The 26848-nt window shown below is 39.5% G+C and overlaps 3 protein-coding genes across 11 annotated transcripts in view; 2 read left to right on the plus strand and 1 right to left on the minus strand.

Moving 5' to 3' along the window:
* Window positions 1-20549, plus strand: part of MDN1 (midasin AAA ATPase 1) — a 92615-nt gene extending 72066 nt beyond the window's left edge. The window contains exons 78-102 of one of the 3 annotated variants that reach the window (XM_050972732.1): window positions 697-812; window positions 1839-2318; window positions 2846-3072; window positions 3421-3570; window positions 3792-3964; window positions 4336-4497; window positions 4628-4769; window positions 5036-5173; window positions 5406-5572; window positions 5810-5953; window positions 6610-6742; window positions 7360-7685; window positions 9192-9353; window positions 9729-9830; window positions 9977-10178; window positions 10643-10813; window positions 12265-12422; window positions 13914-14003; window positions 14385-14500; window positions 15102-15276; window positions 15882-15955; window positions 16049-16163; window positions 16808-16871; window positions 18085-18227; window positions 19583-20549. In XM_050972732.1, the coding sequence (XP_050828689.1) occupies window positions 697-812; window positions 1839-2318; window positions 2846-3072; window positions 3421-3570; window positions 3792-3964; window positions 4336-4497; window positions 4628-4769; window positions 5036-5173; window positions 5406-5572; window positions 5810-5953; window positions 6610-6742; window positions 7360-7685; window positions 9192-9353; window positions 9729-9830; window positions 9977-10178; window positions 10643-10813; window positions 12265-12422; window positions 13914-14003; window positions 14385-14500; window positions 15102-15276; window positions 15882-15955; window positions 16049-16163; window positions 16808-16871; window positions 18085-18227; window positions 19583-19771 (4119 nt within the window). In that variant the 3' untranslated portion in view covers window positions 19772-20549. Of the gene's footprint in view, window positions 1-696; window positions 813-1838; window positions 2319-2845; window positions 3073-3420; window positions 3571-3791; window positions 3965-4335; window positions 4498-4627; window positions 4770-5035; window positions 5174-5402; window positions 5573-5809; window positions 5954-6609; window positions 6743-7359; window positions 7686-9191; window positions 9354-9728; window positions 9831-9976; window positions 10179-10642; window positions 10814-12264; window positions 12423-13913; window positions 14004-14384; window positions 14501-15101; window positions 15277-15881; window positions 15956-16048; window positions 16164-16807; window positions 16872-18084; window positions 18228-19582 lie in introns of all 3 variants that reach the window. The other 2 variants (XM_050972730.1, XM_050972731.1) reach the window with 2 other exon arrangements.
* Window positions 20550-20650: 101 nt separating this feature from the next.
* On the plus strand, window positions 20651-22350 carry LYRM2 (LYR motif containing 2). 2 transcript variants are annotated; one of them, XM_009093649.4, is made up of 3 exons: window positions 20651-20749; window positions 20901-21041; window positions 21939-22350. In XM_009093649.4, exons 1-3 carry the CDS (start codon window positions 20705-20707, stop codon window positions 22017-22019), a joined length of 267 nt encoding a protein of 88 aa, XP_009091897.1. In that variant the 5' UTR covers window positions 20651-20704; the 3' UTR covers window positions 22020-22350. The 2 variants fall into 2 exon arrangements, with proteins under 2 accessions (XP_009091897.1, XP_030091489.1); XM_030235629.2 differs by having other exon boundaries at window positions 20687-20749; window positions 20880-21041.
* Window positions 22351-23432: 1082 nt separating this feature from the next.
* The window catches only part of ANKRD6 (ankyrin repeat domain 6), an 87574-nt gene continuing 84158 nt past the window's right edge, over window positions 23433-26848 (minus strand). For all 6 annotated transcript variants that reach the window (XM_030235623.2, XM_030235625.2, XM_050972735.1 and 3 more), the window contains one exon: window positions 23433-26357. In XM_030235623.2, coding sequence (XP_030091483.1) covers window positions 25798-26357 — 560 coding nt within the window. In that variant the 3' untranslated portion in view covers window positions 23433-25797. The remainder of the gene's footprint in view (window positions 26358-26848) is intronic.

The following is a 26848-nucleotide window of genomic DNA, read 5'->3' on the forward strand; positions in this document are numbered from 1 at the left end:
ATGTTATTCAGTGTTCTTGAAGAAATCAGTTGATATTTATAATTGGGCGTAACAGGAGTCTGTGTCCAACACAAAAAGTGCTAATATATTTTTTCATTTAAAGATTGAACTAAAACCAGTAGAACAGACAAATGAGCTCTGCCATGCCAGAGCTACTTTTCCAGAATTTCAGAAAAAAAGCACCTCTTCCAGGTATTCTTCCTCTCACTGTGCTTTACCTCTTGTTTTACAACGTGATCTTAACTAAGTCACACCTGATCATGGATACACTTACTGGAATGTGGCTGTGATCAGTTATGCTCTGTGTTGTGACCATTTATTCTGAGCTTTAAGATGTGACCACTTCTAATGAAAGGAGTAAAAGTAATTGTCAGTATATCTGGTAAAAGGAACGGTTGTAGCATTCGTCATGAATGTAAAGCATTTAGGCTGGTACCTCTTCAGATTTTAATCATTATTTGTATAAGGTAGATTTAATACTGGAACCAGATTCCTGATAAGAATTGCTGCAGTGGAGTGAAATCTAATGTGAATGATTGTTGCAGAAGTTACTTGAAAGGCAAATCTGTATGCAAATTTTGTTCAATTAAACCATAATCTTTCAGACTACTCAGTGAAATGGAGGCACACAGACTGCTGTTATCTCCTTCTTCATCTAACTTTTCCTGCTCACTATTTTGTCTCTATTCTCTTTAGGATATTGGACTGGGCAGCATTGAACGCTGCAAAGGGTTCACTGCACACCTCATGCAGATGCTTGTGAGACAGAGGCAATCTCTTACTGCACTGACAGAACAGTGGATCTTACTCAGGTATTTTCCATCTTCCAATGTTTGAATGTTGGCAAGAAATTTTGACAGTAAGCAAATCAGTTACAGAAAGATGAAAAATAAGGCAGAAGAAAATAACAACTTTTTCCTCCCCAATATTTCTTCTCCCCTCAATTAAGCCTAGATAGAAAAGATCTAAGTTTATCCTATCACTGCAGCAGTATTTTGGAATCAAAATAATTTTGTAGAACAAGTAAGGCATATATGTGAACTAATTCCTGTAGTTAATTACACAGTTAAAACATTAAGCTTACAGATTGTTATATCTCTCTCATTTGGTATTAGCTTAAGTTAATTTTGTTTACATTCAAGTTGTTGGCTTGACCTGGGGCAAATAAATCATCTGGATGGTATTTTGAGCCAAAATAAGTAAAGCATCAACAGCTTATAAAGAAAAATTTTAGGAAGGTAGCACATACTGGATGTTGTGCCATAACTGTAAAAGGAAAAGTGTGTAAGAATCTTTCTTACTCTATGAGATCTTTCATTTCATTGCTTGGGTCACTGGAGTCACTGCAAATTCTGCCTTTGATGAGCATATTTGTGCTTAGCACTCTGTAGTCCATAAAACTTCTACAAGTCAGGTTAGGAGCTAGTACCTTTGTAGAGAGAAGAAATTCTGGACTGGAGATTACTGGTGCAAAATTTATTCTAAGGCCAGGAAACTTGAAAAAAAAAGAATAAACAGAAAACCCCAACTAAACAAACTCCTCAGCTTTACAGTCACCGAAATAGTAAAACTTTGTGGACATTTATTTGCATTACTATGACTTTCATAACAAATCAGATTTCCAGGGCTTTGTGGTATTTCATAATTCAGGGAGATGAAAAAAAGCACTAATTATCCAACCTTTTTTTAAAAAAAAACAACTATAGTTTTAGTTTTTCCAGGAGAAGTTATTATCTAGATTTTTTTTTAATTAATTTAGTTAGAGGTAGATCTTTTAAAAATGAAATACAACAAAAAAACTCAGTGATTTTAACTTCTCTTTTTTTCTTCTTAACTAGGAACCTCCTGAGTTGTATACAAGAGATAGATTCTAGGTTGACTGCTGAGAGAGACTACAATGCAGCATTTCCTCCTCAAGACAGTATTCAACGCTGGACAGACAGACTGCAGCAACTCTGTATGCAGTGTGTGATGGTTCTCGAGGAGCTGTCTTGGTTTATCCAGTGCTGCCCAAAAGAAGAGTCAGCCAGGTGCAGTGACAGTGAAAGGACCGATGTCAAACCCAACATTCCTCAGAGTTCAGTCCCTGAAATGGGAGATGTTCTTGCGGGAATACCTGACCTGATTCCCCCGGATCTAAAGCACTTGTCTCCAGTATCAGCTGAGCAGCTGCCTCCTGGATGCAGGATGCGAAATAAGGATCAGTTGTGGCTGCAGGTAGCTACACAATTGACTGCAGTGATAGCAAATGTGAAGGCCATGAAAGCAGAGGTGGACAGAGTAAGACAGCAGTCACGTGAGACCTCCTTTTATTCCTGGTGAGTTCTACACATGAATCTGTTCTTTATGTTCACATAGTATGTGTCAAGTAATTTTGAAAATTTTCACCTATGCATATATTGAAAAGTGGGTTCAGGTGCTCTTCAAACATTTTTCTGTTCTTTTTTTTTTTTTGCAAAATGCAGTGCCTGACTCTTTAAAGAAATGCATGTCTTATCCCATTCCCTTGAAAAGTGAAAAAAATTTCTCTCTCAGCTTCCCACTTTGTCTTTGGTCTCTCAGGATTTTATCCCCATAGCTCCTTAGCTAATGAGGAGAATTTCAAATATAAATTTAATGAAGAGATTTTCATATTTTAAAATAAGTTTGTAGCCTATTTAATAATAATCTTCTGATTTCTCTCTGCTTCAAACACTGTGACTATAAGCTTTTTGTCTAATCTTTTATTTAATAAATTCAGGATGGAGATATGCTGCCTCTCCCTTATCCATGACCAAGAAAAGGTTTAATCTTAAGTTGGAGTGTTTGTTCTTCTTTCAGTATTTCTATGGTATTTCTGTTGCAGGAGAGACTTTGAAGTTTGCACATCAGCTGTGAGTTGTTTGCTAGAAATCTCAGCCCAGTTACAAAGCATAGAGTCCCTGTTTCTTCCAAATGGACAAGACATGGAAGCTGCAAATCAGATGGCTCTAATCAAGAGCCTAAAGTATATACAAGAAGAAGTTAATAACACATCTTCACACTTCACTGCCTGGAGAACACAGCTTCTTGCTTCTGTGTCAGATTGCACTGGTGAGGATAATTTTTCTCCACCTGATTTGTAATGTTGTTAAAGACACAAGAATTTATTAGTTTGATTATTGCTGAAGGTGGCCCTGTGTTCCTTCTGATATTCAAAAACTTCATGAAAGTAAAACTTGCAAAATTTAGTCCAGGCTGTATTGTGCAGCATAATTTTTTTACAATCTCTATTAGTGATGGATCCTGCACTGTAATTGTAGGTCAGGATTAGCAAGGAGATTTTGGTAGCACTGTGTAGTAAAATTTGCATAGTGCTGTCATTGTCCTTGCATAAAGGAAACATAGGAATCTGTAATTTGATGTTTACAAGCATGTAAAACTGCCTGTGTTATGGTTCAGAAGGAAATCAACAGTTGGATGAAGAGTTTGTGGAGCAATTCTCAACAAAAGTGGAAACTGTTATCCATGCTGTTCTGTATGCTGTTCAGTGCTTGGTAGAGAGAAAACAGGAAGGTGGAAAAGAGGAAGAAAAATCTTCAGAGGAAAATGGTAAGTTTGTCAATATACTTGAATAGGGAGCAGAGGAGTTTAAACCATGCAAACCTTAATTTTTTAAACTGTGTGTCAGAGGTACCAATACACAAGGAAATTACTCTTTTAATAGAAATTGTGTATTTAGACAGATAGGGTGGCTATTTCTAGATTGCTTGCTGTAACATTTTTAGAATGTCTTGACTTGATCTCCATTTTTTAATGTGTTTCAAACAAAGAGGATGCAGCCTTACTTGATGTGATTAAAGCTGGACATATAACTAAACTTTTGGATGAAGATCTGTCTGCTGATTTGGAGGCTTTACATGTGCAGAAGGCAATTTTAGGTGTTTCAGAACTTCTGGAGATCCTGAAATCTTACAGGGAAGACTGCACTTCATATAAACACAAGGTAATTTTTTTTCATGAGTTTTTTGTCTTAGGAGTCTTGAAATATTTGGAATTGTAACTACTTTGGTGGTTAAATGTGCATTGCTTCTTCTTGCCCAGTGCCTTAGAACTAGAAGTATGTGAGAAACGGGGGACAAATAAAAGTAGTCTTCTGTAGTGCCTGGCAAAAGCTAAACATTCCTGTAGTAAGAAGATAAAGTTTTTGTGAAAAATCTAGAAAAGCTCCAGAAATGTTAGAAATTGTACTTGAACTTACCTTCTGATATTTCTGCTTTGAGCATCTGTTTTCAGTCACTGTCATGAGCCTCTCTGAGGTGCATAGTCAATAAGTACAAGTAATGACTGACAGCTGATTTTTTGTTCTAACTGTAGTTCTTCAACCAGTCCTGCTATTTGCTGGTGCGTCTAAAGCCCATGCTCTGCAAATATTCAGACCTCATCCTCTTCTACCTCACCATTTCACTGGCATCTCACAGGAGTACTGGAAAACTGCTTTCTGTTCTAACCAGCATTTTTACAGAGCTTGCTCTGAAGGTAAGTTATTAGAGGTAACAGTGGCTTTATGGCAAGCATATAGTTAATGTGTAAAAGTCTTGAGTAGAAAGTAAGCTGAAAAATGTACTTATTACTGAGGAAGATTTTGAGTTTCTGTTCACCTTTGCAGGGGTTTTGTCTGCCTAAAGAATTACTTGAAGATGAAGCAGGTGAGGGAGCAACAGAGTTCCATGACTATGAGGATGGTGGTATTGGAGAAGGGGAAGGCAAGAAGGATGTGAGCGACAAAATAGAAAGTGAAGATCAGGCAAGTGTTTGGGGTTGATCTTGTTTAATTGCAGTAAAACTGAAAAAGCTCTTGAAATCAATGATATGGGTGTCTTAGGTAAAAAAAAACACAAAGTTATCTTCAGTCTCCTATTTATGTTGGCTTTTATCTTTGCCTATCAGCTTATAAATCTTGTTGTGATACTTTTAATATCACAATATGTTTGTGTGTGTTTTAATATACTTGTGAAGCTTTTAATATATAGGCAAAATCCATTGTAATTTTTGGCTTTATCAATGATTTAGATAGAAGACAGTTTTCAAAAGGGGAAAGAGAAGGAGAAAGAGGATCAAGATTCTAAACCAGACATTGAAGGAGAAGACAATGCAATTGAAATGTCTGAAGACTTTGAAGGAAAGATGCATGATGGAGAATTGGAGAAAAAAGGTTTGGTTCTTCCACTATGGCAAACTTAAATGAAAAGTTATAGATCAGTCTAGTAATGGTTGATGCTTTCCTATAACGTGTGCATGTGTGTCCTTTTCAGCATATATCAATTAACTGAATGGGGTGATAAAATTAAGGTTCAAAGTATGATTGCTTATTTGCTTCTAAAGTTAACAAAAACATTAGCTTTCTCTCTTCTGTACTGAAACACGTTCTGAACTGTACACAGAAGATGAGGAAAATTCAGATGAAGAGGAGGAACTGGATAAGCAGATGGGCAATCTTGATAATGCTGAAGCTGATGATAAACTAGATGAAAGGCTCTGGGGGGATGATGAAGATGATGATGATGAAGATGCTAGTAGTAAAACAGAAGAAACTGGACCAGGAATGGATGAGGTAATAAGGAATGGGATGGGGGAAAAATATCAAAGGAATTAAACTCTGCTAAGTTAATGTGACTTACAATGGGAATTGCCTCTCGTGGCTTTTTGCCTTAAAAGGGGATAATTTCGGGGAATAAGTTTTGTTGAGTGTTGTCTTTTTTTTTTTTTTTTTTTTAGTAGGAGATGTTGTCACTAAGACTTTGAAAAGTGGATAAAGTAATTGAGGGGTTTTTTTTTTATTTATTAATAGGAGGATTCAGAGCTCGTTGCAAAAGATGACAATTTGGGGACAGGAAACAAGGATAAGAAAAAACAGCCTCCCAAGAATGAGGAAAAAGAGCAACAGGAAGAGGATGGTGGAAATAAAGAGAAAATCCATGAACAAATAGATGAGGTAAAAATTACTTGGACTACATGGAGTACCTTGCTGTTAAACCACACTCTGTTGCTCATACCATGTGTTTCTGAGAACTTGAAATGCTTTCTTTTTAATAGTGAAGCACCCTGAAAAAAAGTTCATTTCAGAGCTAAAAGTAAACCATACTGTATCCATTATAATACACATTTATTTTCTGATTCATATTCCAGAAAGGATTTCTTTGGAGTACCCTGAACTTGTAATAGCTGCCAAAACAGGCTTTACACTGAATTGGTATTTTGATGGACAAAACATCAAAACTCTAATTCTGTCGTGTTTAGTAAAAGAAACACCTTAGTATGCAAGAATACATTTAGCATCTCCAAGAGTGCATATTCTGTTAAGAATGTTTCAGCTAGGAAAATTGGCTTTTGAACACAAAACATGGTGGTTGTAAGTACCACCAATTTATGTAAATGCATTTGCTGAAATTTATCTTTCTGCTCTTCCTGTATGATAATGTGTACCACTGGAAATCCACTTTGAACTGATCAAAATGGAATATTCTCTTTGTCCTACAAAGAGAATATTACATTTACAAGAATACAGTAGTATCTTGTTTCTTATCTTTACCTATCCTCCCACTTAGTCCATGCCTGTTATTTTTTCCCCTCCCATTCTTTTGCTGACAGCGTGAGTATGATGACAATGAAGTAGATCCTTATCATGGCCAGCAAGAAAAGGAGCCTGAAGTTGAGCCTTTGGACCTTCCTGATAATTTGAATCTGGAGAGTAACGAGAAGAGTGATGACGAGGAGGATGAAGGTACAGCTGAAAATCTCTAAGATTCCTAGATGAAAGCCACATGGAAGTTGGGGGGACAAATCTGATCATGAACCCTTTTTGTCTAAAGAAAGGAGAGCTATGGTGGTAGGATTCAGTGTAACCACCTAGAAGCTGGAAATTCATTTGCGCATACAAATATCAACATACCAAATGCAGGCCAGACAAGAAGTCAGCATTGTAACATTTTCCTTTACCTCCCTTTCATGCCCACTTTGGAGCATGCTTTCTCATGTTACCCAAGTGATACAGGCAACTCAGCCTGGAATCTCCTTATTTAAATTGCCTAGTTGCTTTTGTGGTTTCATTTTTGTTCTTATACTTCTAAGCATTTGTATTCTCAAAAGTCAGTTGGCTCTCAGGAATATTAGGTTAAAGGAAGTTACTAGGAGTTCATCCTACTGTACTGCTAGCTAGAAATCAGCTGTGACTTAAAGGAATTATCTAGCTATAGAAAGCACATATTCTGTGTCTAGAACTGAGTATTTTACGGGGTTTTGATAGACTGGGCAGTTTTATTCCAAATACCTGTAATATTCACTATCTCTATACTTCCCTGAAAGTTTTATATACCTTTCTGATTTTTTTTTTTAATCCAGAAGAAGAGAATGATTTTGAAATAGATGAGAAACCTATGGATTTAAGTGAGGCAGAGAAGACAGAAGAACAGAATGCAGAGGATACTGGGGAGATGGAAAGAGATGATCAAGATGCTAAAGCAGCTGAAGAAGGCATTTCTGAAGATGCAGAGGAGAAGGAAGATGAAGGAGATAAAGAAGATCAAGATCACGATCAAGAAGAAAAGGCAGGGAACACTGAGGATGCACAAGAAGAAGAGGAAGAGTCACAACAACTTGATGAAAAAAAGAAAGAATCTGCTGAAGAAAAGGGAATCCCTAATGAAGATCAAGGCCTTCAACCTCAGGTACAGTGTAATAAATAAAAGTGTGATTTTCTTTTTCTTTTTTTTTAATTGCCTTATACAAGATTTAAGAAATGGATGTGCTTTGTGATACTCTGAAAGAAATTTGACATTGAATAGACACAATGTTAGTGAGAGTCTTGGTCAAGATAATAAGAACTATGCTTATTAAGCATGTGTTTCTGCTATCTGTGTTCCTGCTGCCTCCTTGGCCTTGTGTTAGAATGGAGCAGACTCTTTCAGCTGTAAGGGACCTACACTGATCATCTAGTCCAGCTGCCTGACCACTTCAGGGCTGACCAGAAGTTTAAGCATATTATTAAGCACATTGACCAAATGCCTCCTAAACACTGGCAGCTCTGGGGCATTGGCCACCTCTCTAGGAAGCCTGTTCCAGTGTTTGACCACCTTGTCAGTAAAGAAGTGATACTGAAGTCCTAATGACCCTTGCCATGCATACTATTGCTGGGTACCAGGGTGAAGGGATCAGCACCTCTCTCTCTATGTCCCTTCCTCAGGAAGTTGTAGAGAGCAATGGGGCCACCCTTCAGCCTCCTCTCCAAACTAGATAGGCCCAAAGTCCTTAGCCACTCTTTATAGGAGATTGCTTCCAGCCCTTGCACCACCTTTGTTGCCCTCTAGCCTCATGCAAGGACCTTCACATCCTTCTTAACTTGTGGGGCCCAGAACTGCACACAGCACTCAGGTGAGGCTGCACCAATGCTGAGTACAGTGGATACACCACCTCTTTTGACCAGCTGGTGTTGCTGTGTTTGATGCACCTCAGGGTGGGGATTGCCCTCTGGTTGACAGGGCTCAGTGCTCGCTCACACTGAGCCTGCTGTGGGCCAGCTTCCCCAGATCCCTTTGCAGGGCTGCTCTCCAACCACTCCTCCTTCCTATCTATGCTTGAGCCCAGTGTTACTCTGTCCTAGGTGCAGAATCCATTTGGACCTGTTAAATTTCACCCCCTTAATCATAGTCCATAGTCCCCCTTAATCCAGTGCCCCAGTCTATCTAAGTCCCTTTGCAAGGGGCCTTTTGTCTTCCAAGAGAGGATAAAAGCACCTCCCAGTTTGTATCAGCAAACTTGCTAATGGAGCATTCAACTCCTGTATCTAGCTTATTGACTAGTCCTGGAGCTGAAACCCAAGGAACAGCACTGGTGACTGTCACCAGATGAAACCCCATTCACTACAACTATTTCAGTCCTAGAATCCACCCAGCACACTGTGAATTCACTCATCCAACAGCTGGACAATGTGTCCAAAAGGATGCTGTGAGGGACACTATCAAAAGCCTTACTAAAAATCCAGAAAATCTGCATCCACTGCCTTCTCTTCATCTGCTAGGCCAGTGACCTCATCACAGAAGGGGTATCCAGTTAAACAGGCCTTTCCCTTTGTTAAGCCATCCTGACTGTGTCTTGTAACTGTATTTAAGTGCCTTTCAATAGCACACAGTTCTCAATGTTTTTTAGACTGCTAAAATAATCTGACGTTGTTTCAGGAAGAGGAGGATAAAGATAATCCAGAGATGGATGAAGAGATCCCTGAGGCTGAGGAAAGAATGGAGCATGAAACACAAGGGCAGACTGGGCAAGAAAATCTGCAGAGTGACAGTGCTGTTGAGCTGGCTGGAGAGGCTTCAGAAAGAGACCAGTCTAAAGAGGTAAATTATGTGGAAGTGTCTGAGTTAAAAATGCTAAATTTGTTAATATGTTTTCAAGTTGAAATCAGGGAACTGCTGCCATAGTTTTTAAGAGCTGTATATAAGACCTTAGTTTATACCTGTTGTAAATTCACTTTAAAAAAACCTTAAAGACCATGTAGGTACCCTGCATTTTCCGTGCTATAAAGGTAAGTTTAGGATAATTGTTGAACTGTAGAAGTGGTTTGTCTGCTGTCCATAAGAATTGTACTTGCAGTTATGAGCAATTGGTCATTCAGAACAGAATGTGGCAAACCATGGCAGTTTAACATCTGGAGTTTGTTTACAGTAGTTTCTATTTTTGGTTACACTTGAAATTTATTTTTTTTCTTTCAGGAAAGTGGAACTGGAGCTTCAAGTGCAAATCAGTCAGAAGGCCATGAATCCACACGCATGGCCCGGATGGCTTCTCAGAAGCAAAGCATAAAAAATACAGAGGTTTGTCTCTTCTTTTAAATTTTTGTTTAAATTCTTAATATTAACCAGCAAATAGGCAAGACTCAGTTTCTCCTTGTAGAGCACTGTTCTCATTAGTGGTGGGTTACACCTCTCTTGAAGTTCATGGTTAATTTGTTCCTTTTCAGAGTTTCAAGAGGAAACCTGGCCAGGCTGACAATGAGCGCTCGATGGGAGATCACAATGAACACATCCACAAGCGACTGAGAACCATGGAATCCAGCAGTGAAGCAAAGCAGGATGCAACTCAGCCTAAACAAAATGTGGAGGAGGCTGATGCATTTGAACATATTAAACAAGGCTCTGAACAATATGATGCACAGACATATGGTACAGTGGTATTTCTGGGGGTAAAGAGTTGTCATTGCAGAATCAAATCCTGAAACACACATATTGGCAGTAGTTTTCCCTGTTTGCTTTTTAAAGTTATGTTTAACAATCCTTGCTTTGGTTAAAGGTGCCACACCATTTCACTACAGTAAATGCTACTCTTTGGCAGTCAGACTCAAACCAACAATAACACTTCTGAAAAGACTTAATTTTTGACTTAAAAAATGGATTTTATCTTAATATCTTTACAATCTATTCTCTTCAAATCTTACTTCAGCTGATCAAGGCAATAGCTTACTGACATGACACAGCACAGCAGAGTGAAAGATAAAACGGGTTTGAGCCCCAGATCTCTTTTAAGTTCACTGAAATTGATACACAGTGGCTTCAGAATGCAATTTTCTTTTAACTTGACTACTTCTCCTTCCACTTTCCTCTTCACAAGTATTGTTGTCTTTGTGCAGATGTAGCTAGCAAGGAGCAAGAGAAGCCTCTTATGCCACCTGAAGAAAAGGAAGAAGGAGACTTTGAAGATGCAGCAATGGAAACAGAAATGCAGGATGAGGATCTCACAGCAGTAGACACTGAAGAGCTGAAGCCAGAGAAAAAGAAGTCTAATGCCACTAAACCTTCTGGTACATTAACTTGTAAAGCGTTCTAAACGATTGCTGATATGGATCTTTAGAAGTGTATATGTAGGTATTTAGATTTGCATGTTTCATAAGGCTAAATGCCTGCTCTGAATTGATTCCTCTGCAGCAGTATTCTTACTTCTGCCCAGTAACCAGCATTAGCCTTTGCTAAACTGATTGAGTGACAGAGGGGTTTGCTGCTTTCTTTCAAGTTAATGGTCTCTAATAATCTTTATCCACCACTTTGAAGAAATACAAAGCTAACACTTCCCCGCTGTTCAGCACAGTGCCAATTCACTTAATTAATTGGCATTTAACAACACATTCCAGTGTCACCACCATCAGCACCACATAACTCAACTGTTTTATGTATAACTTCTGGCAAAAAAAACCCAAAAAAACAAACCAGAAAGAAGTAGAGGAGCTGGTCTGAACAACATCTGGTGAGGTAGCACCAAACTCTCACTGCCTTCTTTCTTAAGTGGGAACAAAACTGAGCAGCTGACAGCAGTAGTTGGTAGACAAGATAGTTGGTCTGACTTGTCAGCCACACAGCCCCCCCTTTCAAAAGAAAAAAAAAAAAAGCTAGGTAGAAGTATCTCTTGCCAATCGCAATAGAAATTGTAATTTTGATGAATCTAAGAAATGTCATCATAGCTTGGAATTTTGGACAGTTTTCTTCTTGAACAACACAAAGCATGGCTGGAGAGGGGAGACAAGTTTTACAAGCTTACATTCTTGCCTCCCACTCCCTTGAGCTTTAATCACTTAGATCTCTTGCTAGACTCTATTTATGGTACAGGTGTGCATGTAATCAGTCAACTTGTTTTTCCACGTGATTCTCTAACTGTATGTTCTGAAAAACTAGTCTTTGAAACATGTCCTACAATGCCATTCTTTTTCTCCTTTAGAATAATTCTTAAGAAATGAGTTGTAAATAGCATAGTACTGTAGAAACTAATAAAACAAACTCTCTAGTCTATTCCTTTATTTGTAAATTGAATTTTGATTTATAGAAAACTGTTCTGTTAAAAATATCAGAGAGTTAAAGATAAGCAAAGATTGCCATTTTTAATGATGATTTTCTGACTTCTCATTTGACTTTATACCTCCTATCATTCTGTCAGAGAGGCTATGAGAGTCAGTAAATGTACTTCACCAGTGAAACTATCAGGTGTTAAATATCTGTTAACAATTACTTTGTTTGGCAAGAAGTTTAGAACACAGAAAAACAGTTTGCATTAGGAAATGCATGGTTTTCTGTTCCAGTGAGCTGCAAGATGTATTTATCCCATTCCTAGAAATAAATGTCTTAAAATTTGGCACTTCTTCTAAAAGAAAATGTCAGCTGCAGTACAAAGCATATAAGATGCACTGTGAAAGAGTCAAGATACAATTTTGCTTTTTGTATTATGTGTGACCCATGAAGTCAGTAATTAGTTTTGTGGTTGTAGGACCAGGTGACGTGGAGCCAGAGCTCCAGACTTTTGACTCAGAGGATGTCAATGACTCTGCACCAGAAAAACTACTAAAGGTGGCCGAAGAGAAGCCAGAGAGAAGCAAGGACTCAACCATACACACAGCCCACCAGTTTCTGATGGACATTCCCCAGGTAGGATACCCAGTCTGTCTTCTTTCAGCTGCAGCAGGAGAAAGAGATGGTTTTACTTGACCTGTGTTAATGAAACTCAGTGAATGCAAAAGACTAGAATTTCTTTTTTCAGCCAATTCAGTCATTATACATTAATACAGTACTTCTTTATAACAGCTGATTGTAGGTATTATAGAACCTTTTTGAGCTTTTTATTGATGTCTCAATTAAAAAAATACCATGGCTTAGAAGATCCTAGAGCTTCCTGTAACATGGTTTTCCAGTGCAAACTTCTGTGAAAAAGCACATTTCATTATATGACCTATGGCATAGAAGCAGTTGGTAGTGGATAACCAGTTGATAAAATAAAAATATTTTCAGTGTGGGGTTTTTTTTTAGAAGGATTGACTTTTCATTCTTACAGTATAGTGTCCTAAGTACACACTTGGAGGATGCTATTTTACTCTTTCTATGCATAACAGAGAAAGGATTGTGTGCCAGCTGCACTGAGTATTTCTATCTTAATGCCAAGTATTGCAGCTTTTTGGGAAAAGGCTGCTGAGTGCAAGTGTTCTCATGTTGTCAGAATAATTGTGGCTTTGAACTTTGTAGGTTTTTTCCAACTGGCACACAAAATGTGGAACAGGAGAGGGAGCTCTTGCAGCACCATTTAAAGGGGAAGGGAAAGAGGCAGCTGGGGAAAAACTGAAGCTTCTTTCCTTTCAGATGGAAGAAGAGAGAAATCCCCTCTGTGTCTGTTATTTCTCCCTTCCTTAAATGTGCAGCAGGTAGCCAGTGGGACAGTTGCTGCTTCTTGAGGAATGAGAAGTTACTGGGACTATTGAGTTTGGAGTCATGGGCTTATTTTCCTTAGTCTGTAAGCCAGCCTGCAGGTTATACAGACCATGTATTGCTGTTTGACCAAACTGGGGTTTTTTTAAGTCAGGGACAGAGGCTGTCACTGAAAGCACAGTGAGAGTAAAAGAAGTATTATAAAACTTGGGTGTCCTTTAACAGAATGGTTTATCAAATAATATTTGGTGCCAGGTAAGGAGGATGATGTCATTCAGTCTTCAAGTGGTTTGAATGAAGCTTATATAAAAATATAATTAAGTGAAGTATACTGTGTTTTCAAAGATACTAGTTAGGTGTAGGTTCAATAGTTTGGTCTTCATTATACTGTCAATAAATCTGATGTTTTTCAAGATTATTTCACTGATTTATCTTGAAATTCTATATCTTATTGTATTCGGTGTCATTACCATAGATGTTCCTAGCTTTGTTTCTATATTGATTAAATCACATGTGGGGAGGTGTTTATCCTTCATGTAGATAGAAGCTATTAAAAAGCCATGGAGATTTAGAATCTTCATTTAGGTGTTCAGGTATTTTTATGTTTATAAGGATGAGAACAATGCATTTTACTTTCTTTATAGTTTGCTATACTTTAGGAATCACCAGATTTATAAACTTATTTTTTCTGTCTCATAAAACTCATAACTCCACTTCTAGCACATCATTAGAGATCCCGAAGAGCTAAGAAAGGAACTTGAAAGGCAGTTGGAAGCTTGGCAGACACAACAGCCTGGAACTCCAGAGGAGGTTTGTGACCTCATTTGAATATAAAATTATCATAAAACCCTTCATTGCATTATTTCATCTTTTTACTGCTAAAACATTGAGGAATCTGAGCAGGCTGGAATTTAAATACTCAAAATCACATTATATAGATTCTATTTTTGTTGTTACCTTATTTTTGTTGACCTTACTTTGAAAAACATACTACATTATTCTTGAAGCAAGATGCTGTTTCAGATCTTGTTTTGAATGTGAATGCAGATTGTCATGTGAGGCACCCTCAGTTTTAGCTGGTTACTGCCTTCCCCATGGTGCGCTGTGGGTTGGTTTCTTTCTTCAGACAGTGCTCCCCATCTTGTTTTGTTCTTTCATAATTTGCTCTAATTTCTTCACGTGATGTTGTAGGAGAAGGAAGCAGCACAGCTGTGGCAGAAGTATTTAGTACTGACAGCTCCTCTATCACAGCAACTTTGTGAACAGCTGCGACTCATCCTGGAACCCACTCAGGCCGCCAAGTTGAAGTAAGTTGGGTCTTTTTGAGGCTTCTGGTTTCTTTAAACTCATGGGTTTGGGGCGCTTTATCCTTTGTAAAACTGCAGCTTTATGTCGTTCTTGCATTACAGTAATTATTCCTGTTTGCAAATGCCTTCAATTTCCTTGTGCAGGAACATTAGGTTATTCTATGAAATGCAAACATGATATAGTAATTGGCACCCATCCTGAGGATATTATCGCCTTCTACTTTTTTTTTTCTCCTGTGCAACAGGTGATTAATGAACTTCACCATTTGAAGTTAAATGAAAGATTATGTTAAATGTCAAAATGTTTTACTTTGTTTATAATATGAAATGATTTTTTGTTTCAAACTGATGGAATGTAAGTTCAATGTCTGCCTTCCATTTTAGGTACCTAGATATAAACTTCTTTTAAAAGCACTGAGTATTCATCTTACATTAAAAATGTGGGGAGTATTTTATTTATAATGAAATATCAGTATTGAAAGCACTAATATTGGATTTGTTGTATTTTAAAAAAAATTATTTGGTGCATATGCTGCATAGTCCATGGATTTCCAGAATGAGATACCTGCTGATTACCCCTGTCTTTTTTTTTGACTTTTAGAGGAGACTACAGAACTGGGAAGAGACTGAACATGCGCAAAGTGATCCCGTACATTGCCAGTCAGTTCCGAAAGGACAAGATCTGGCTGAGAAGGACCAAGCCCAGCAAACGACAGTACCAGATTTGCCTAGCTATTGATGATTCCTCTAGTATGATTGACAATCACTCTAAACAGGTAAAATAAAACCTTGGGAGGAGTATAGAGAAACCACCTGTCATTGATGTGTAGTTGCTGACTGGTTTCATACAGGGCTGGTGGCTGCTGGAAAGTCTGATAATTCCAAAGCACCTATTTTTCCAACCCATGTGCTTGAACTCTTGTCACTTCATTCGTGAGAGAATTATTAACAAAAGATCAGTGAAAACTAGCTGAAAGAATGAGCTGTTAAGTTTGTTAGAGGTGTCCATATCCACTGTAAAACTACTTTTTATGGCCTACAAAAAGCTGAAACTTCCTTATCTGGCAGTTCATCGGAGCACTAAATATCCATTCATCATAGCCCAGTTGTAGGGTTTTTATTAATTAAAATGGTGTATTTCCTTCTGAAGAGTTATTTATTTCATTAGCCTACCTAAAGTGGTGTCTCTAAATCAATCAGCTAAAGCCCTCAAGCAGAACTAGTATATCTTTATTGCACTGTCTTACATATGATAGGCAGTCTCTTCAATTACCTTTCTAGATGATGAAAAATAATTCCAGTAACATTCTTCATATTTAATACTGGGCTTTGAGTAAAACATTGACTATGCTATTTTTGATGCAACATTTTTCTTTATTAGCTTGCATATGAATCCCTGGCAGTTATTGGAAATGCTCTGACTCTTCTAGAAGTGGGACAGATTGCTGTGTGTAGGTGAGTTTATTTGAAATCTTGACTTTTTTTCATTACTTCAGAGCAGAATGTAAATACCAGTTTCATGCTGTAATTTTCTCCTCTTTTCTGAAGCTTTGGAGAGACTGTTCAGCTGCTGCACCCGTTCCACGAGCAGTTCAGTGACCAGTCAGGGACAAGGATATTGCGTCTTTGCAAGTTTCAGCAAAAGAAAACAAAAATAGCCCAGGTACACAAGAATGCCTCTCAGGCAACAGGTTTACCAATCTTTTCCAGACAAGATATCAGCAGTTTCATGGTTTCACAATCACTTTGTAACTTTTACTGGTTTTTTTGTATTTGGGAGTCTGATGGCAGGCTAGATAACGAAGAGATAAACAGGTCATAATTTTATAACAGGAAGAGTGTTTTCTCACTTTTAGTTCTGCTGTATACCAGTTTTAAGCATTCATCTTTCTCTGTATTCAGTCCAAAAAAGTATTTTGGGTACTGTTGATGTTCTTAATTTTAATGGGGAGTATAAGACTAGATACTTCCTTTCAAGCTGAAGCCAAAGAAGTTTAACCTAGAAATAGGATATATATTTTCAATGATGCTGTTAATCTCATTAACAGTGTACTGTGTTGATGGCTTTGCTAGTATTGGGGGAAAAAAAATCTGTTTGAAGGCTCTCTGAAGATTCTTTAGTTCAAAAGTACTTAATAAATTGAAAGCAGGACTTAATACAGGACAATGCTAAGAACTGTATCTGTGTTGTGTGGTGAGACTGTCTTAGCATTTAAAATAGAAAAAGGTGTTCTTTAGAAATGTTTTCATTTTTAAGTTTATTATTTTTAAGATGAGAACTTGATTTTTTATTTATTTCCTCTGCAGTTTCTAGAATCATCAGCAAATATGTTTGCTGCAGCACAGCAGTTGTCTCAAAATATTAATCCGGGTGAGTTTTTTTGTGTTACTGTGCCTGTTGCCATGGCAGCAGAATGCTCACTACAGTCCCGAAGTAGGATCCTGCCAGGAAGATTCCTAGGACTGAAATACCACTTGCATTAGGGCTTTGGGTTTTGCTTTGTCAAAAGCAATGTTTGGTTGAAATTTAGCTCAAAACGCAGGCGACACCTACTTCATATTTGTCAGTAAGTCACTAAAATTTTGTGTAAGACTTCAAAATGGCATGCCTTACGTGCCTCCCTTTACCTCCTTATTGCAGACTGTGTTAAGGTGTAGACAGTACCAGCTTGGAGCATTGTCCAGCTTCTTAAGGACCCTGACTCTCTAGACACTTCTTATCCTTCTTGAGAGCTTGAGTTCTCTACGTATCCAGAAGCACACTGCTCTGAGGAAGGAATTTGCTTCCTACCTGCCTTTCACTGTCCTGCAACTTTAGGTCACAAGCTGCTTTTCTTTCCAAGAAAAGCTGAAAGACTGCTTGCCTCATGTCTGCCCCATAGTTAGTCTAAAAGATTGCTCTGTGATAGTTAAAAGCTTGTCATTGTGGCACCAGTATTTTTTACAAGTTCTTGTTGTTGAAGTACTCCAAGAACTGGACAGTCTGGGATTTATAATCCACAGCAGCTTTGCCACAGGGGGGCCAGGATGTCACAATATTCTGAGGGGGAGCAGCATCCATTTCTGTGTAAACCAGGTGGGGATGCAGCAGCAATCAGCTACTTAGTATTAGGGAGCTGGCAAGAGAAAAGGCTGTAGGATTCATCACCTCTTTTGGTAAAAAAACAAAGCTGTGTCATATTTGGGGCCTGTCTGTAGAAGTATGTTCTGCATCCCCCTGTAGCAATTAGGGCTTTCATTCCTGACTGTAATTACTGTGATTTTTATGTGTAATTAAATACATAACTTGGAAAATACCTCTAGAGGGATGTACCTGACTCTAGGGACAACTTGAGTCAAGTAACATATATGTTCAGCAGAAATGGTCGGTGCTGAGGAGCCCAGCATGGGTGCTATGTCTGATGTTGCAGGACGTTTACTTCAGACTAATTTGACTGACTTGACAGAATTATATTTGAAGAGTTAATTTCCTTAGGAATACTCCTTCCATTATTTCCCACAGGCCAAACAGGAAAACAGGGGTTTTTGCCTTTTAAACGGTTTATTCTGAACTTACTGGAATTTTAAATGTTCTTTGTGCTCAGAAACAGCGCAGCTGCTTTTGATTGTATCTGATGGAAGAGGCCTTTTCTTGGAAGGCAAGGAACGGGTGACAGCAGCAGTTCAAGCAGCTCGGAGTGCCAATATCTTTGTTATTTTTGTAGTGTTGGACAACCCTAATTCCCGGGTAAGTGAACAAGGGAGAAGTATTCAACTGCAGTGAATGAGAAACCGATACACATCCTTTTCTTGTCTTTTATGGTGCCATACAGCTACCTTATCTTTTGTAGAGGTCAGAGATACTGAACCCAAGTGCAGTTTTCCACGTCTGTCAGATCTACCATTCCTTCCTACTGCGCTTTTTATCTTTTGTATTTAAAAAAAAACCCCTCGGCTTCCATGCCACAGAAAGGCTAAGAGCTCCCGTCTTCAAACGGAATGCTTGTAGCTCTTGGCCACCGGGGAAGCAGCTGGCAGGTTGACAGATTTGGAGTTTGAGAGATGCTTTGTTCCATCTCAGCTCTGATTCAGCTTGATAATTTCTGACAGCAGTCCCCAATTGACATGACAGCTGGAGCCAGTATGAGATTAAACATTAGACAGAAGGGAGTGTGTGAGAGTTATTTAGGGCCTCAGTTGGGAAAGCTGAGTCCTGCGTCTGGTAATGGGGGAAGAAAACTTTAGATATCCTTGGATGGGAAGCTGAAATATATGGGAGTTTTTCAGGGAGGCTCTGTAGTGCAGTAAGCACATAAGCCTGATAGAGAATTAACGTGGTAAAGACTCTAATTTTGTGGTTCGTGCTTTCTTCCCGCATCTTTATTTTTGCATACAAAACTCATCTGCTATATTTAGTGTTGAAAAACTAACAGTTCTCCTGCTGACAAACAGCTGAAAGGTTCTGATGAAACCTGGCTGTAGTATCAAGAGAAAATTCTGGATGTCTTTCATAAGCTTTTTTTTCTGGGGGAAAAAAGGTGTTTTCTGTAAGGCTTTATTAATTTCTGAGCTGCTACACTGAGCAACGAAGAAATTACTTTACAGGAAGCACAGCTGGAGTTTAATCCGATTTTTGTCTTTTTAGTATTTGTCGAAATACTGTGAAGTTGCTCAAGAATCTTCTTTCAGAGCACTGCACAAATATGAGTTGAACTCAGCACAAAAGAGCTTACAGACTCTCTTGGGAAGGCATCAAATTAATAAAACTAAAGTGCCAACAGTAAACTCAAATCATAAAATGCGAAGAAAAGACAGAATTTATTTACAGAATTCGGTATTGCCGAAGCTTAAGCTTAGTCTCTTCTAGCTGTAATTTATGAATTAGTACAATTTTATCTAAAATAGGAAAAGCATTTAACTGATTTATGTTCAGCTTCTGCTCTGATTTACCACTGAACACGTAGGGCTTTTAATCTTAAAATTATTTTATTAACTTTTAATCTAAGGGGGAAAATTTTAAGTACTTAGAAAATAGGGTAATTTCTATCAGTGTTCATAGAATATCTGTGTCATTTAATAGTAACATCAGCATTTTTTTTACAGGATTCTATTTTGGACATTAAAGTACCTATATTCAAAGGACCTGGAGAATTGCCTGAAATCAGGTCTTACATGGAAGAGTTCCCATTCCCATTCTACATGATCCTTAGAGATGTGAATGCACTCCCAGAAACTCTGAGCGATGCCCTCAGACAGTGGTTTGAGCTGGTGACTGCCTCCGACACTCTTTAGACTTTGTGGACAAGGTCAGGACCCGATTGCTGCTGCTGAACTGTTGAAATACAAAAAATTGCATTTCGTGGATGGGGTCATAAAGCTTTTCCTGACTGAGATTATCCTGCAGGAGCTGCCCTGGGGCAGAGGCTGTGTAAGAACAGAATGGTTTGGGTGCATCCTCCCACGAGTGTCAGAGGACAATTATGCAATGGTGAGATTGTCTCCTGCTATTCCCACAAGAAATGTAAAACTTGTCTCAAATTCTCTTGTAATAACTTATTACCTTTAAAAAAAGAAAAGGCATTTATAATATTAAGAGGTAATATTATTCCTGCTGCTCCCTCCCTGCCATAAGTAAAACCAGTCTTGTTCCTAGGAAGGCATTTCTGCATTAGAAAGGTGAGATGTCTCACAAATAAAGCCTTTTTCAGCATCACCCATGTGGAGGTGCTTCTGGGAAGGAAATAGTGGGGGAGCAAGGGAGGCAGATGGTTTTAATAAAAAAAAAAAAAAAGTACTTGAATACTTAAAACTATTCTGCGGTTTTACCACATCCTTTTTAATTATTGCCGATTTTTGCCTGACGATAGCAGCAGGCAGTTTTCTTAATCATGCCACATGCTGATCCCTGCCTTACCACTTTTACACTGTGAAGTTTGCCCCTGTCCGAGGCAGGCGTTGGGGATGTTTCATAAATCCGGTGTCTTGGAGCACGGACGTGTTTTTTCATTGCAAAGCCTATGCATCTTGTATCGTCTATGCTAATAAAGAGAGGTACCACTCTTTGTAATTACGACGTCTGCGCCTCGAATTGATCAAAGCTGAAGCAACCCGACGGGCCGTGCCGCGGCCCTGACTGCTGAGGGGACGCAGGAAATGGCGGCCTTGGCCCCGCCCGCGCGGGGTGGGCCGGGCGGCCCCGTGGCGGGGCAGGGGCGGAGCCGCGTCATGGCCGCCGGGCGGCTTCCGCCGGCCGCCCTCACCCTCAAGCAGGTACGGGGCACGGGGGCTCGGGCATGCTGCGTCCGGTAGAAACGATGGGGAGCTCGGTGGTTGTTTAAATACCCCTCGAAGCAAAGCGCCGAGGGCGCAGCTCACAGCACTGTCCTGGGTCGGCAGGCAGACTTCCCTCTCTCCTTGCCAGTTCCTGAGGCGGCAGCAGGTCCTTCAGTTGTACCGCAAGATCCTGCGGGCTATCCGGGAGGTCCCTGCCGAGCAGGATCGCCGCTACTTAAAGGACTGGGCCAGGGAGGAATTCAAGAGAAATAAGGATGCTACAGAAGAGGTGAGGACTGGGAAGCCGCAAGTCTGATTGCCTGGCCTCGGGCATGGTCCCTGCACTGTCCTGTCCTGTGTCCTGGGGGTTTGTTTTGTAGCTGTCGCTTCCGGACTGGTGAAAAGCCCCCTGTTACTATTCCCTCATTTATGCGAAGAAATAATCCAGCATCTCTGAATAATATCCCGCTCTCTTAACGGCAGTAATGTTTCTAAAATTTCCAGAGAATAATCTGGAATTAAAAACCTGAACAACAAATGCTGTACTTAAATCACAGATCAGGAAAACCGCGTATGTATATGGTAACTATTACAAACTTAGTAACAGTTAAGCTTTTTATAGATTTTTCTTTTTTAGCTTTAATTTCACTTATATTCAAGCAGAATACAATTAGATGGGATGGTTAAGGATGTGAAGCAAGTGTAAAATGCAGAAACCTTCACACTTCTTGTACATATCCTGTCCTATGCTTCCTACTTCATTCCCTGTTCTAGCCAGCACCCAAGGAATTGGTGGCTGAATTATGCAAAAGCCTTAGAGCCCTTAGATAGTGTTGAGAGAAACCCACACCTGCTGTGTAAAACCCATCTCCATAATGCTCATGTGCCGCTCTCACTGCTGGCTTGCAAAGGCTGTACATGCACAGGCATAAAGAAAACATTATTGGGGTTTGAATCCTCTTAAAAACTTGAGTTTTAAAGCAAAGCCACAACCAAGTGCATTGTTAAGGAACTGGAGAAAATCCATTTATTTACTGGTTTTTAACCCTCTCAGTGTTATGTCACACAAAGAAGTAAATGACAGTAGTGCCAGTATATTGAATGTATTTTAATGCATTAAAAGTCTGCATGCTTGTGTAAAACCCATGCTGTGTACAGACATACAGTTCATTCCATTGTTTTACAGGATGCAATCAGGATGATGATTACTCAAGGCAACATGCAACTTCAGGAACTTCAGAGAACACTTAAGCTGGCAAAATCCTGATCTTCATTTTTGTTGACAGTTTAATTTTTATCTATTGCAAATAGGCTCAGTGTTTTTCCCAGAATGTGGTTACAATGGCAGTCTTTGCTGGCAACCTGGTAATGCTTGAAGGAGGAATCTACTACAGTGGGGGGTTTTGTTTTTTCCCCTTCCCCAATCCATTTCTCAGTTTTGCTACCCTCAGAAGTGGAAATCACTTGGACACAAAGGACATTAAAAAACTGCATGGATGATGTAATATGTGCTGCAGGAAAAGCAGAAAGCACCAAAAATTGCAGTTAAACAGCTGTGTTAATGCCAGTGCAATGGAAAATAAATATATGCCATATTATTTTGTCTGCTTTTTACTGTGGTAGGTGTAATATTCATAGTGACAGCTGTTCATGTACTGTGCCAAGGATTTTCACCAAAATTTGTGATTAAAAAAAGAATCTAGGATATATTGGCCCAGAACAAACAAATATTTAAAAATGTTTTGTGTATAGATGTTTATTTTCAGTAGTAGCTGAATAAAACTTAAAAGGGGAGGTTGTTATTTATGAAAAAGGGAGATTTTAGCCCCAGAGATGTTTATTACCAGATACCTTCAAACTAGTATTTAAAAATCAATATATAAAGAAAAATTACAGGTAGAAAATACTAACTGCAAAAGTTGTGGTTTGTTTATTCAAATGTTATACTACTTCACTTCTAATTGTTAGCTTGCAGCTGTTCTCACTTTCCTTGAGCTGCGGTGTATCTCTTTTTTTCCATATAATTCAAAAATGCCTGGATGAGCTGGGGATTTTCTCCACATAGCTAGTCAGACAGCAGTAGATTGATGCCTGACTGATTTTGTGATTCCAAGACATGCAGGCACTCTTCCCTCTCCCACTTGGCTACTGTAGTTCCGTTAGGGAGCACCCCTGCTTTTCAAGGTGGTTTTCTGCAGAGCTGCTGAGCTGCACAAACTGGCAGCAAATCCGATAAACAGGTATCACCACTAGCACCAGGGAAGGGACAGGAGAGAATTCCAGGCTACAGGAGGAATGACCCCAGTTGAGAGCAGGAGCTATGGTTCAGATCTGTATAGACTAAAGCCTCTGAGCTTCAATCAGTCCGTGAAAAATATGTATCTAAAAATGCTTCATTGAAAATTTACATTTTATTAACATTTTCTGGTAGAACAGACTGACAGAACATGTTTGTGTTGGGTATTTATTTTTCATGTTAAGAGAAAGTGCTGCTTATTTTGACTGAACAGCAATAACCAGTGTTGGCTATTACCACAGTAGGCCTCCATTCCCCTTCAGCCAGTGCGTGGATTTCTGTTCCTTAATCAGGAGGCTGTACCCTGCTGCCTCACCATGGTGCTTTCCTTTCAGAGCCCAGAGCCTGCATTACCCCTTGGACTCCCAGTTTGTATGTTTCCAGGTTGTGGGCACGTAATCCAGAGCTAGGATTGACAGACAGGGCCCTGGACAGATGCTGACCTCTTGAATGCTGCTGCCCTTCATCTCCACTGCTCTGTGGGCTTGCAAAGTATAAAATTGCCAGCCAGAAGTCTTAAAGAGTCCAAGTACAGCCTGCGAGGGTAAGTAAATTTACCTGAAGAGACAGGTAGGTAGATCACACATGTTTTGCAAAGTCCTTCACAGTTTTGAAGAAGGGAGGGGTATAGAAAGGAATTAGCAGAAAATGCTTCTCTTTTACCATACACTCATTGGCTTCAGAGAACCTCTAAAATCAGTAACCTGCAGCCTGGTTACTGCCTGAGATTATTTGGTAATTACTTGGATTTACTTAAAGTACTTGGACTTAGGAGTGTGGTCCAGTGTGGTCTGTATGGGAGGTAGAACTAAAGCCTTTGGCAAGCTCAGGAGTGTGTCTGATCTGTGCACAACTGAGTCCCTGCAGCCTCCATCTGCACAGATGGCAGATTCAACTTTTGTGTTTGTTCCACAAACAAAAAGCTTCAAAGCTGGTCCAATCTTCTATTCCCCCTTGAGAGTCAAGTGAGGACTGTGTCAGTTTTCTGTGGCTAGAAAATGTTACACCACACATTTCTGAGCAACACTTACTTTAATTGCTTGGCAAGACATTAACTTCATCCAGGTGATACAAAACTTCAATAGCATGCTTCTGCATTCCTACTGTAGCTTAAACAAAACTGTAAACATACCAAAGTGTCTATGTTAGACTACAGCAGTCAGAGCAAGAAAACTAGTATTTCCATAGCTGCAGATACACTTCTCTTGTTGTGATAATGCATTAATAGGAACTTTAAAAATATTGTTATATAGTATGATTTTTTTGCTTTATACATCTGCTAAGAAGACAAAAGCTTAATTACTAATTAGTGAATGGCATTCTTCAGCACTGTAAAGTATTTTGTATTGATTTTTAGAGCTCCTTAGTACAGAAAAAAAGTATTTTTCTCCTTGGCATAACAGTACCATCCTGGGTTGGAACTGATTTTAAACAGTTGTTCTGTCGTGATCTGCTAAGTAAACTTCTATTTCTAGCAGAATCTGATGGAGCCTTCTTAGATGTGTAAGAAGGAAACCCTAAAGGGATGCAGATGCAGTAGTTACAGTGTCTTGAAATGATCTGTCAGCATGGACAATACTGATCAATGAAAGTTCTGATTTTATAACAAAATACAATGATAAAACTTTTAAAATGTTGAGTGTTGTTTTGTGGCACTGTTTGTCCTAAAACGTGTAGACTGATCAGGGTCTGGTCTCCTTTTTAGAGACAGAAGGAAAAAAACAGGAGGAATCATTCAGAGGAAAAAAGGTAGATAGTCTGGGCAAGGTGCCTGGGAAAAAATCTGACTGCAGAAAAATAACATTTGAATACAAGAAGCCAAGCTTTCACTTCCTTAGATAAAGGACTTTTTCAGGCTTCTTCAATAGCAGACAATTTAGCCATTCCTGCTTGAAGGAAAAAAGATTTATATAAGCATTCAACCTAACAACCAGACCATGGTTACAGTAAAATATTTGTCATCCATGCCCTAAACAAAAGTTCTCAGTCAGATTACTGGAGTAGAGCCCTAACAATAGTGTAATCACAAGGAGCTCTGCAAGCAGGACATCACTAAAAAAAAGACAGATTTAGCACTTGTTTTAATAATGGAAAACCAACAGAAAACCAAAGTGAAGCTTCTGCTGAAGCTTCTGTACCTAATGGGATGATTCACCTTAGCATCTCCCTCCATGGTTGCCTGCCCTCTCCCAGCTGGAAGTCTGTATCTGTCAGCTACCTGGGCTTGAACGTGGAGTGGATTCTTTAGCTTCTCTCCACTGACTAGAGAGAGGCCCTGGGAGTATCTAAAATAGGATCAATAGCCCTTCATCACTAAGTAATTTTGTCAAAAACTTTCAAACATCCCGGATTTATTTCAAGTACTGGTAACACAACATGGTAACATGTAGCATACAGAAGAACCCTCTAGTCTCTGTCCTGTGTGAAAGTAAGGGAATTCGCTTTTCAGAACGCAGTTTTGGTTACTAATGCAGTTTGGTTTCAAGCAGCATCTGGAAACTGAGAGTGCAATATTGACAGACTCTTGGAAATAACAAAGAAAGGATCTAATCTGCAGCATCTCTTTGTTATCAATATAGTTTGCATATGAACTCTCCTCAGATACGGAGTTTCCCAAGTTATTTTTACTCCTGAAATAGAGAGTTCTGTTTGGATGTAACAGGCACTACAAATATCTATCAATATTCCAAATTCCCATACAGCAGGTTCCAAAATGAGTCCTGTTGTTTGATTAGCTGCCTGGTAGGTGCTAGCTCTCTTTCTGCACCTTAGTCCTTAATTTGCTCAGCTCCTCTTCTAAGCATTTGATGTGCTCCTTGAGCGCAGCTTTGTCCTGCTGCGCTCTCTGGTTCGCTTGGCACCGGGCTTCTTCTATCTTCCGCTCATACCACTTCTCCATCTGCGTGGAAACGGCCTCAAAGAAGTACTGGGTTATCTCCAGGGCCTGGGAGGTGTCTCTGAGCGGAGGGGCAGGCGGGGCTGAGGGCTGCTGCTCCTGGCCCTGCTGTGCCCCGGTGTGGTGAAGAGCTTTGTGCCTCGACTGCCCACTTTTGCTGGACTTTTTTGTCTGAGTTCCTTTATCAAGGAAGTAGCCGCTCTGTGGTTCAGTCTTTGCAGGTTCAGTCACTGGCTGCAAAGCAGCTTGAACTTTAACATGTCTTAATTTGGAGCTTGAAAGCTCAGAGGAGGGCAGCTCCTGCTGGAACCTGTGGAACGTGCTGGCACTCACAGCTTTGTCCTTTGGCCTGACATCTTGAGTAGGGGCAGAAGAAGAAACCGGTCCACCAGCCACTACCTGTTGCTCTGTACCTATAGAACAAATTATAGACAATATATTAAAAGCTCTGGGCATTTATTTTAGCACTCAGAAGACCTCATTGTTTGATGAATGATGGGGGTTTGTGTGTATTTGTACAGGCTTATCACATCTTCAAGTCAGGTGATGTAATAGAAAGTCATTAAAGGAGAAAAGCTGGCCCAGGCAGAGAGGTGCTGCATTGCAGCTGCGGGGCTTCAGATGGACAACAGGCAAAGGACATAAATATTAGCCAAAAATTCTTCACTGTGAAGCACTGGCACAGGTTACCCAGAAAAGTTGTGGTTGCCCCATCCTCAGAAGTGTGCAAGGCCAGGCTCGATGTGGCTCTGAGCAACCTGGTACAGTGGAAAGTGTCTCTACCCATGGCAGGGGGTTCAAACAAGATGATCTTTAGAGTCCCTTCCAATCCAAACCATTCTGTGACTTCATCAGAAGGACATGTAACAACTATCAATCTAGATTTCCAAAGCAGGTTATGTCT

The sequence above is a fragment of the Serinus canaria genome, chromosome 3 (assembly GCF_022539315.1).
Source record: "Serinus canaria isolate serCan28SL12 chromosome 3, serCan2020, whole genome shotgun sequence".
Classification (NCBI taxonomy): Eukaryota; Metazoa; Chordata; class Aves; order Passeriformes; family Fringillidae; genus Serinus; species Serinus canaria.

What these genes read in the sequence shown, in the direction of transcription:
- LYRM2 (XM_030235629.2), top strand. Translation starts at nt 20,705, where the DNA reads ATGGCCGCCGGGCGGCTTCCGCCGGCCGCCCTCACCCTCAAGCAG. An exon ending in CCGCCCTCACCCTCAAGCAG is followed by an intron (nt 20,750 to 20,879) that starts GTACGGGGCACG and finishes GTCGGCAGGCAG; the next exon opens with ACTTCCCTCTCTCCTTGCCA. An exon ending in ATAAGGATGCTACAGAAGAG is followed by an intron (nt 21,042 to 21,938) that starts GTGAGGACTGGG and finishes ATTGTTTTACAG; the next exon opens with GATGCAATCAGGATGATGAT.